The sequence below is a fragment of the Desmodus rotundus genome, chromosome 5 (assembly GCF_022682495.2).
Source record: "Desmodus rotundus isolate HL8 chromosome 5, HLdesRot8A.1, whole genome shotgun sequence".
Taxonomy (NCBI): domain Eukaryota; kingdom Metazoa; phylum Chordata; class Mammalia; order Chiroptera; family Phyllostomidae; genus Desmodus; species Desmodus rotundus.
In genome coordinates, this window is record NC_071391.1 from 150,165,377 (window position 1) to 150,177,431 (window position 12,055).

Below are 12,055 nucleotides of genomic sequence, written 5' to 3' on the forward strand. Positions count from 1 at the left end.
GGATTTCTTGGCTCCGCCTCAGAGACCAATTCAGTATTAGGGGAAGGAATGAGGATATAATTCACTGTTTAACAAACCTCCCAAATGGTCAAATTGCCAATGATTTTAAAAACCTAACTATGTAGCGATATCCAGGATCACAAAACCCTTCGTGGTGCTTTTGGAACATATGTTTTACACCTAAATATGTTTCAGTTTGGGAAATCCCAATATTTTAAAATAAAGAAACCGTACATTTCATACGCCATTTAGCATGGATATCCACCCTAATGTCTCCTCTCAGTTCTGCTTTATTTCTGTAACATATTTTCATGTTAGTACAAAATGCTGGCCAAACAGGGTTTTGTCATTTTAATCTTGTTCTATTCCCAATTTACACCTACGAGTTTGGGTTTTACATGGCTCATGGTGGGAAGCTGGTCAGACATGCAACTGATGGTTATCTGTTGAGATATTTTTATAATTGGTATGGAAATTAATCATCATAAATATCTCTGAATAATTTTTTATAATCAGTGGTTTCTCAATCCTGCCCAATCAAAAATTACCTTTGAACTAATTTAGGCCTGGGCTGGGGCCCAGACCCTGCATTTAAACATCCCGTATGACTTCTATGAATTTAGAAAACAGACATGGTTATTGCTATTTTTCTCCTCCAATCTCAAAATAGCTACTCACAATTGTAACTTAAATCATTGTGTAATTACTAACAAAATTTTAACACAAGATATTTACCTCAGGGTCCCTTTAAATAAAAGCATTTATGTTAAGGTCAAAACAATTTAGTCACTGTCACCTAAAACTAAAGGATTCTAAAGTTTTCAAAGGAAAAAGCTTAATCTGTACACCCTTCCGTAACCCACTTACTATGCAATGTATTCACCTGTACTTGGTCAATTTTCCTTTCCCAAAGCAGATCATTGTTATTAGTGGTTCCCCATCTCAACCAAATGTGTCTGCTTTTCTGTAAAGAATCCAATCTGACTGGATCTTCCGTATTGCTGGCTGTGGTAACTGCCTCAGTCACCTACAAGTTAAACCTAGTGATATATGATATTTTATTTGTAGTTGTCGGCATCTGAAGCAAAATCATCTCAGAGAAGTTAGTATTGGTAAATTCACTATCTCCAGGTGTAAATTAGGTAGTTAATTAAGCTAGAATGTCACCTGGAATCACTGAAGCAAGCTACAGCCACTCAAAGGTATGATGTATGTGCTTATAGATAAAACTAAGACAAGGTAATTACTAGATAAGGATCACTGGAAAAGAAGCAGTACTGCACCAATGCAAGACAAAATATACTTTATTGTGACAGCAAGTGCACATAGTGCTATAGGTAAGGCATGCTACTAGGAATCTGAATGTAGTCAAAGGCCAGTATAGAAATGAATGGGAAAGAATGTTGTTTCTTACTGCTTGAAGATTTAGCCCATGGTGAAGGAAAGACAGAATTCGTGTCCACTTATTTCAAACGCAGTATTATACACCTACTTATTCAGATCCCTATGCCTCTAACCAAGAGCCCGAAGACAAATAAGAGAAACTTAATCTTAATTGTGCTAAGTTACTTCTAGTATCAATGACAGATTTTGCTAATGGAGGCAAATTTCCTCTCTAGACAAGGACCTAGAAATTGAGCACTCCAACAGCCATCCAAATTAGCCAATTTTAATGTCATTTATTCCACCAGAAACAAATAATAGACTATTTAGAAATAGTTTGGATAAAGAAACATTTACATTTTAATACTTCATAATGTTGTAAATTTTGGGCCAAAGTAACACCCTGAGTCAAATTTGATCCCTCTCCACTTGAAGGAACCAAGTACAGTTTTCATTTCAATAGCTGAATTTCTTAGGGAAGAGCTGAGAAAATAATGCTAATGAGAGCTAGTCCTTTGATGAAACTATTAGGCTTTACCGACTAGTCAAATCAAAGCAAAACTGAGGATAGGCTGAAACGCTTTGCAAAGCAGTGTTTTTAGATAGGCTGCTTCATTCACCCCTCCCCCCTTGTTTTAGAACGGGTACAGATGAAATGCTTTCTGCATGAATGCACACTGACATTCTGTTCAACTGTTTTCTAAATACAATACTGTAGCTTTAAACAGTATGCTTTAATTTAAACCAAGTAGTATCTAAACACACAGTCAATTCAGCTTAACGAGATGAAAAGAAACAGTGTTATGAAAATTACTTTATCAAATACGCTGCTCTTTTAAAAGGTGTTTTTTTTTTAAAGTAACACAGGACCAAAAACATTCAACTATTACTTTATTTATATTACTATGCTTAAGTTACATGGAAAGGACAACCAAGCAGTTCTGCCCCATTTCAGGAAAAGTTTCCAATCAACACCAATTACGTGGTGACAAATAACTAGGAATGGTGACATCTTTGGGTCAAGACTGACAAGAGAGAATGGGCTCTGGTGCTGTGGTTCATCTCCAACAAGAATGTGGCACAACGGCCAGCACAAGCCATGCTAACACTGAACCTTTAGCACTGGTCACAAATTCGGATCTCTTCTCTGAAGCTAGCAAATCAAGTGAAATAACTGGGTTAAAAAAAAAGTTCTTAAAATGAAGCCCAAGTAAATTTAAAAACCATGCTCTTGACACATTTTCCTTTCAAAATTTACATAAAACACACTTTTCCACTCTAATTGCCCAGATTTTTTCCCTCACATAGTCTACCCACCATGTAGCTGCAGATAAGACTATTCTGCCTCAAGATGTAAAAGTAGGGGGGAAAATTAACAGCATCTGCATAATATTCTCTCTACACACTGTTGTTGGATGGAAAATAGAAAAAAGGAAAGAAAGAAAGGTTCCATCTTAGATTCTCATAACCTCTTGTTCCGCAGTTCATGAATCCGACTCTGATGCTAAGGTGACAGTGTATGTAAGTAGATTTTTGTTTTCAGTGAAGGAGACCTGGGAAAAGGTGAGGTGATCTCTTTGTCTTCAAGAGTTATCAGATGGTACATGCTCCTCAAAACCCTCACTCTCCCGAACTAGGGCACGTTCCAGGATCACACGGCCTTCCTTATAACGCTGGCTGTCTTCAGTGGCAAACTCATAGATCCATCCCAGTTTGCTATTGCAGTTTTTACAGCTCACATCCCGAACCATGTGGCGGCCAGTGAGCATAACCCGGTCTTGAACTTCACTGTACTGCAGGTTAACTACCTAAGAAATATGTGAACACAAAATTGCAAAGGAGAGTAAATTATTTGCCATAAAGTACACAATATTTAACTGGTACAATAACTGCAAATTCAGGAAAGCAAATAGCGGCTACTTTGATCCGACCCACAAACACCTTCCCAAGAGCTATTTTTAGAAGCTGCTGGACAGGTAAATATTTGGAATTGCACTGCACGGAACATGTAATGAGATCACACATTAGTGTATTGGTCCACGCCATACTATACATGCTAGTTACGTTTCTGAGTTGTAGTGAAGAGTCCTTGACCTGGAGACATAAAATGTAGGCTTGGGTCCAACTGTCATTGCACCTTGTGTGCAAACAAGGGTACCAATGTAAAAGATCTAGTATTCAACAGGTATCCCATGAGAAAGTTTGCTTCCGAAAATATATTTTATATGCAAACAGACCAGATAAGCCTACTATAGACTATGCATTACAATACATCATTTTCAAGTGGGTTCCAAAAAATCTGTGAAGAATTTTCAATGATTCTGAATACCCAACAATCTTCTGTACTTTACTTTTCTGTAAAGGACAAGACAGTAAATATTTTTGGCTTTGAGGTCTATGCGGTCTTCCTTGTAACTATTTATAGATTGCTGATGTAGCACAAAAGCAGCCATAGGTAATATATAAATTAATGAGCATGGCTGTGCTCCATTAAACTTTATTTTAAATATAGCAGGAAGCTGGCCTACCAGTGTACCAACTCCTGACCAATGCTTCAATAAAGATCAAGGGTTATACACTATCAACTCTTTGAGAGAAAAACTTGTTTCTAAATTGAACAGAGGACTGTCCACTGGGGAAGTTCAGCTGACATTCTAAGAACAATACCCTTGCATTAGTTCTATTCCTTGGCCTAAAACACTTTTATTGGGTTGGCCAAAAAGTTCATTTAGTTTTTTCCCCATAAGATGGCTATAGCAGTGCCTAGTTGTCTTTGACTTCATTTGAAACAATTTATTAGACTGTATTGTGACAGCTGGCATATCAGTGTGCATTAAAAAAAAAAACTTATCTAAAATGCTGAATTTTTGTGTAGCCATCTAATATTGAATAAAATACGCAACATTTCCAACATATTATGCTTTATTTTCTTAAGAAAGGTAAAAACAACTGAAACAAACAAAAAAAAAGAGTGGCGCAGTGTATAGAGAAGGTGCTGTGACTGATTGAACGTGTCAAAAGTGGTTTGCAAAGTTTTGTACGGGAGCTTTCTCGCTGGATGATGCTCCACAGCCAGGCAGGCCAGCTGAAGTTGATAGTGATCAAGTTGAGACATTAATTGACAACAGTCAACGTTAGACCATGTGGGAGATAGGTGACACACTGAAAATATTCAAGTCAATAAAGTTATTGGTGAAAATGAAGAATGTGTCTTTTATATTACGGAAAAAAACATACAGATTTTTTGGCCAACCCAATAAATTCAACTTTGCTAGTACACACTAGACTTCTGGAACAGAAATCACATCAACCAATTTCGAAGCAAACCAGAAATTAGAGATGCGGACAGAATAGACATTTAATTGTAAATTAGGAAACACTCTTCCAGTTGGCAAACCTATGTAAAAAACTAAATCATAATCAGAGGGGTGATTGGTGAGCATAAATTAGAGCTAGAGAGGTTGGTTAGATGATCCTTATTCACTTGTATTATTGAGTTATGAGAGCTTAATGCAGCTATCCTCCTGTAAAGATAAACTGACATGGGTATGGGGATGTCTCAGCCCCTTCCTTCCATAGTCTGTGAGGTCACTACCATAGTCTTACACTGAATGGAGATCACCCTCCTGAGTTTTTCAACTTCCAAGATTAAAAATCACACTCTAGTAATGCCTTCCTCAGGTCCACTCAAAGACAAGCTAGTGGGCAATTATTCTATAGGTTGTAGCTCTCATTCTGAGTTTTCCTGGTACCTCTAAGCTCTGAGACATATTCTGGTACTACTGTCAAACATTTCCACCCACTTAGGAAATGAAGCTGATTTTCCCACAAACCTTGTTAAAAAGAAATGCTCTGCCAGTGGCGCCTGTGAAACGAGTGGAGATGAGTTCTGAGCGGTTGGTCAGAATTGTATCGCAGTTTGCGCAGGAAAACAGACGAGTACCACCAATATGATCAAGGAAAATTCTGCCCATTTTTATAGTTGAAGTTTTAAAAACCTAGGAGCAAACATAAGAGGACAATAAATGCATTATGATTAAAAAATTGTTAGCCCTGGCTGGTATGGGTCAGTGGATTGAGCACTGGCCTGCAAACCAAAAGGACGCTGGTTCAACTACCAATCAGGGCACATGCAGATTGTGGGCCAGGTCCCTTTCCCCCTCTCTAAAAATAATTAAATAAATTCTTTAAAAAAATTGTTAGTATCTACTTGGTGGGTCATTGAGAACCACTTATATGTGCGATCTCTGCTTTGCAGTATTGAATATGTAAAATAGGTGACTGAACAAAAGGATCATTCACAGAAGAAATAAATAGGCATAGGCAAGCTAAGACTATTTTAGAAGCAATGAGCCAAGGAAGTAAACATGCTTAGGCAGGAAAAGGAATGGTATCACTTCTCTTTTAGTGGGTATGGAAAAAATAGGAAGAATGTAGAGTATCAGAAACTGAATAATGAAAAGCACAGGTAGAGAGGTGATAAATAGCTTTTTAGCTGTGTAATTTGAGAAAAGAATTGTGGGACATGAGCTTGGTAGGAGTAGAAAAAGGGGCAATCAGAAAACAAGTGGGTTTCTGGTCATCAGGTGTATCTATAACCACATAGAGGTGATGGCACTAACCATTAGTAAGTTTATAACCAAAGTTAAGGCCAAACTCATCACAGTTATAGCTTTAAGATTCTTTTCCTTTTCAACCTTCAAGCAAAACACAGTACTTTAATAATCTGAGCTTTTATAATTACCATTCCCAGATAATTTTATAAATAAGACCTCTTTGATACTAGCTTTTCTTAGTTCTGGGTTATTAAAATCCTTAAAAGGTTGAAATGAGAGAAGTACCAAACTTAGTTGTTTACCTGGGAGCCTATTATCAGTTTATTTGAAATTATTGAAACAGTGAGGCGTCAGGCAGAAAATATAAGTGAAATTCATAAATGATATGCAGATCATATTTTAGTAATTATTTTCAATTTCCTTTACCTTCAACAAATAACACATTCAGCAACTAGAATTTTTAATTCCTATTTTAATAGGGCTCTGGTGAAGCAATCACATTTTAGGACCTCTACCTTTTTATTGTTTTTTAAGAATTCACAGTATTTTCCCTGCTCCCACACATGTGTAGCCTCCCTCATTATCAACATCCTCCACTAGAGAGGTTCATCTGTTATTCTTAATGAACCTCTACTGACATATCATCCAAAGTCCATAGTTCGCATTACGGTTGACTCTATGGGTCTGGACAAATGTATAATGACACATATCCATCATAATGGTATCACAGAGTACTTTCATTGGCTTAAAAACCCCTCGTGCTCTGCCTATTCATCCTTTCCCCTGGCAATCCCTGACTGTTTTTACTGTCTCCATAGTTTTGCCTACTTGGAATCGCAGACATACAGTATGTAGCTTACGACTGGCTTCTTTCACTTGGTAACACGTGTTTAAGGTTCCTCCACGCCTTTTGATATACCAGCTTATTTACCCATTCAACTACTGAAGGACACTGTGGTTGCGTCCCAGTTCTGGCCATTATAAGTAACGGTAAAACTATGATTAAATTATGAATAAAACATCCACGTGCAGGTTTTTTGTGTGGACATGTTTTCAATTCCCTTGGGTAAATAACAAGGGGTAGCTGCTGGATCATATGGTTAGAAACCACACATTTTGTTATAAACTACCATACAACCTTTCTGTAATCAATGGGAATTCCTGTTGCTCTACATCCTTTTCAGCATTTGGTGTTGTCAGTGTTCTAGATTTTGACCATACTAATAGGTGTGCGTCGTTTTAATTCACATATCCATGATGACATATGAAGTGGAGCCTCTTTTCACAAGCTGTTTGCCACATGTATACCTCCTTTGGTGAGATGTCTATTAAGGTCTTTGGCCCAATTTTTTAAAGCCGGTTGTTTTCTTATTGTTGAATTTTAGGAGTTGTTTACGTTTTGGATGACAGCGCTGTATCGGATATGTCTTTTGCACATATTTCCCCCCAGCCTGTGGCTTGTCTTCTCATTCTCTCGACACTGTCTTTCATAGAGAAGTTTTAAGTTTTAATGAGGTCCATCTCATCTATTATATTTTTCCTGGATCATGCCACTGGTATTGTCTTTCATAGTTTTGCATTTTATATTTAGTCCTGTGATCCATTTTGAGTTAATTTTTGTGAAAGGGGTGTAGGGTCTGTATCTAGAGTTAATGTTTTACATGTGGCTGTACAGTTGTTCCACACCATTTAGTAAAAAACTATCTTTGCTCCACTGTATTGCCTTCTCTGTCAAAGATCCATTGACTATATTTACGTGGGTCTATTTCTGGGCTCTCTATTCTGGTCCACTGATCTATTTGTCTGTTATTTTGCCAATACCATACTATCTTGACCACTGTCACTTTATAGAATGCCTAGAGGTCAGGCAGTGTCAGTCTTCTGACTTTATTCTTCTCCTTCAATACTGTGTTAGCTACTCTGAGTATTTTACCTATTTATAGAAACTTTACAATCAGTGTTAATATTCCCAAGGATACTTGTTGGGATTTTGACTGGGATTGCCTTTAATCTTCAGATCAAGTTAGGAAGAACTGACATCTTGGCAACATTGAGTTTTCCTATCCATGAACATGAAATCTTTCTCCATTATATTTAGTTCTTCTTGATTTCATTCATTAGCGTTTTATATTTTCCCTCATATAGACGCTGTACACATTTTGTTAGATTTATATTCAAGTATTTCTTTTTTTTTGATACTAATATAAATAGTATTTTTTTCGTTGCAAATTCCACTTGTTCATTGCTAGTATTAATACACACACACACACACACACACACACACACAAATATTATGGTATCCTGTTCTGGCAAACTGCTAAATACTTTCCTTAGCAGGGGTCTGTGGCACACAGTAAATACTACATAAAGGTTAATCTAGTAAAATAGATTATCTTCTTCAACATTCCTGACCCCAACCAACCACCCTCTCCTACTGCAGATGAAGAAAGCAAGGCTCAGAAAGGGTATGAAACACATAACAACTGGCTTCACCTTCTGTTCATCACTGCAAAGCTAAGTGACCAGGTGACAGAAATTACAACCAGGAGGAAAATCAGAAATCTTCTGAAGCATCTCAAATTCTTTGTGTCACAGTTCTAGGTCTTAAAACAGGTACTTGCCCTCACTGTAATTAAAAATCCAGTTTGGATACAACCCTGGCAAGTAGAATACCCTGAAGAAGGCAGCACCTTCGCCAGCCCTAAAAATATTAGGGAGGAGAAGAGTGTATTGATTTGCATTTCTAAGGACCCTTGGATGGGAAATTACGTATTTCACAGATAAGACTTTCCCTTTGTTAATAAAACTATTTCCTTAGAGAACCATAGAAAACACAAACCACCAGAAGTGAGAGGGGCTTTTCCACAGCACCAGAAGGTGGTGGTGGGCAAATGCAGGTTACAAGTCTCTCCTACACGGAACTGAATGGACAGGAGCCTAGTACAGAAAGGGTTAGGAATTGGCCATTCAGAAGAGGTTGTTTTGTAAGTGGTTCTGCTAAAATGGAAACATGCGGAAGCATGCTTGTATTTCTGGTTCTCAGTCTCTTCTCTCTCCAAAACAAAGAAAGGAATAAAACCCAAAGATCTTTTAACAGTGCTGGGTTGATTACTATAATTAACATTTAATGTTATTGTAATCTCATTAACTATTTTCATATTGATTTGTGACTAAATTCTACTGAAAACCTATAAAGCAAAATAAGTTGAATTTTATCCATAAAACCAATTCCCCAATTTTTTGAAAAATAATCACCAAGCCAAGTTTCAGTTACACAAGAAAGCTGTGCTTTCTTTTTGTTAGTTCTTTTGCAATACCTGACCAGTTTCCTTTACTATGTCAAATGATGTTCTGGTTGTGGCATCAGGTCTTCATGTGACAGTAACTTTTATATTTTTGTTCTTGACCCTTAAAATAATGCCTTTATTTTTGTTAAATGTTTTTAGTTTACTGTATTTCTATAACACTTTTTGTTTAGTCATCACTAGAAAATAAGACTAGTCATGTAACTCAGTGAGTCATGTAAAGGATCCAGTTGGTAATCTCCCCAGTTTTTTGGCAAGCCAAATTCAAGATCTCTTCTCTGTTCAGATGCAATACCATGAGTCAAAACAGCCTCAAACTGAATAGACAGGAGTATAACTTAACTATCTGGTTTCCTGACTCAGGTGTCAAGTAACAAGTTCAGATCATAGCCAAGGTCAGTTCCTACGTTACCCATACATTATTATACAGGATTACCAGAGAAACTGCTATCAATTTGGACAGCCACTTAGGTAGGTACTTTTAAAAGTTACAATGACATTCTGGGCACAAATAAACTTAAGACTATCTTCACAACTCATGATTATAATTAGGCCTAGTTTCACATCTCATGGACTGGCTTTTTGGAGACGGGTAGCTGGTTAAAGCTCTTCTTTTAGACTTAATTTTGGCCTTATTTCTTTCCCCTTTTTATTGTTTCTAAAAGTTCTTCTCTTTTTTTTTATCACTTAAGCAGAGCATAAAAAAAGGCAAGTAAGTCTAGGGATAAGTCTTCACTGATCCAACCAGATATTATTTTAGAAAAATCCACATGGATTTTACTAATCTTTTTAGAAAAGTTGTTAAAATATAATTTACTTAGTCCTGTGTATAGAATTAAGTAATTTACTTCAGCACAATTCATAATCTTCCTCTCCTATAGATAAGATGGTTCCTAGAGATAATCATCCAAAAAACCCCCAAAAAGTCACCAGTAGGCCTGGATTGGGTACTGAACCGGGTGAGGACACCCTCTGAAGAGGTAAACATCAGTCCCTTCCAAGGAGCTACCTTCTACCCCGTGTTCCAGTACTTACCCATAAAGATAATGGGGTATGTGGAAAACATTCTATGTACCAAATTGCACAAGCTCCACCTTCTTACTCTTTGTACATGCTCCAAGCCTGTTTTTTGTTCCTAGGCCACTGCCTAATAGCAACCCCAAACCTCCTCATCTTTTAGGTCTAATCAATACCAATTCACTTCAGAATGCTTCCAGTTCCACCTCACTTCACCTCTCTGTTTCCCACTTTAGAACTCTTGTAACATTCATTATGTAAGTTACTAATATTTAATGATGCATTGTTACTCACTTTCATTTTTCTATGACTTTTTACTAAACTTTAAGAGAAACGATTCTAAATTCTCTGCAATTTCCTTCTTACCTAATACAGTACAAGTACGCAATAAACAGGAAAAGAATACACCAAGATACTTCACATCTGGCACAAACATGTACCCTGGAAACACTTGATGCATTCTGGTCCCTCTGTGTTGGAAAGCAGCTGCAACACTGAATATGTGGCCATGCAAAATTAGCCAATATCCTTCTACCTACCCTCCCCACCCCCCAGTTACTTCACCAGCAAGTTTAATTTTCCAAAAACACAAGGTTAGCCTGAGGTTACTTCAGGTTTTCCATCTGTCAAGGAGACCTGGAATAAAAATCCTCAGATTACCAACAGGGTTCTGTAAACAGAAAAAGTTTAAAAATAAATGAGCTGTACACCTTCCAGACTCCCCTGAAGGGAGGATTAATAGATGGTGTCAGGATTAAACATTATCTTTGTAGTAGTTCAGTTTTCCAACTCCTGCTGTTAATAGTACTCATTGTCCTATCTACCTACAGAGGGCTGGAGAATAAAGGGGTTGCAAGAGCGCGCCTTCCCTCCCACCAGCGAGGAGGAAACACGCAGGGCGGCCGCGCGACCCCGACCCCGAATCCGAATCCTTCCGGCCAGAAGCCGCCCGGGCCGGGGCGCGCACCCCGCAGCCCCAGCTGGCCCCAGCTGATTGCGGGCACGTGACGCTGCAGGCCAATAGGGAGGGGCCGGGGCGCGGCGCCGCGGGGCCTCCTAGGGCACAACCAATACCAGCCCGAACAGCTGAGCGGGCGGCTGCCTGGGGTCCGGGCGGTCCCGCCGCGCCCCCCGCGGTCCGAGATGCCCCACAGCCGCCCAGCAATCGCACCACGCCCCTCTGCCAGGCCAGCGGGGGCTCCCTCCCGCGGTTCAGGGTTCAGGTGGGGAGGAGGGGTGGGTGGCGAACGTTCACCCGACGGAGAAGAAAACAAAAGCAAACACCGCCCTCCGTCGCGGCAAATGTCAGTCGGCCGGGGATGTAGTCCTTCTTACGGACGGGCCACATCGAGGCACAATCAGGGCCCCACAACTCGGAGTCGAATTTGCACTTCACTTCGGGGGCAGGGGCTCGGCAAGGCGGCCCCGGCGCCAGGCCTCCCGCCGACCACGGCGGCGCTGAGCCTGGGGCGCGTCCCCGACACTGCGGCGGGGACGCGGCCCGTGGGGGCGGGGCAGCCGAGGGGGAGGGGGGGTCGCGGGCCAAACTGCCCGCCGCGGAGGCGCGGAAGGCCTAGGCGGCGACCTGCAGGGACTCCGAGGCGGCGCCGGGAGGGTTGAGGGGGTACTGGCCAAAATCGGAGGCAGCGACGGGAGGGCACGGACGCCGAGCTGAGGGGTCGCGGCCCTGGCGGGTCGCTCCGGTCGTCCGGGCTGCTCGGCGGGGGCGGGCCGACGCGGCCGCAGCGCCCGGGCCTCACAAAGAGGAAACAGCCCAGCTCGTCCGCTGGCAGC

General features: G+C 40.1%; 1 protein-coding gene across 1 annotated transcript; it reads right to left on the minus strand.

Annotated features, from left to right (window-relative positions):
• Window positions 1-2,257: 2,257 nt before the first annotated feature.
• Window positions 2,258-10,908, minus strand: YPEL5 (yippee like 5). The gene is made up of 3 exons (XM_053925013.2): window positions 10,826-10,908; window positions 5,217-5,381; window positions 2,258-3,191 (listed from the first exon to the last, which is right to left on the minus strand). Exons 2-3 carry the CDS (start codon window positions 5,355-5,357, stop codon window positions 2,967-2,969), a joined length of 366 nt encoding a protein of 121 aa, XP_053780988.1. The 5' UTR covers window positions 5,358-5,381; window positions 10,826-10,908; the 3' UTR covers window positions 2,258-2,966.
• Window positions 10,909-12,055: the final 1,147 nt, after the last annotated feature.

Excerpts from the sequence above, each read along its gene's own strand:
- YPEL5 (XM_053925013.2), bottom strand. The coding sequence starts at position 5,357 with ATGGGCAGAATTTTCCTTGATCATATTGGTGGTACTCGTCTGTTTTCC. Across the intron at positions 3,192-5,216 it reads GAGCATTTCTTTTTAACAAG|GTAGTTAACCTGCAGTACAG; the intron begins GTTTGTGGGAAA and ends CATATTTCTTAG.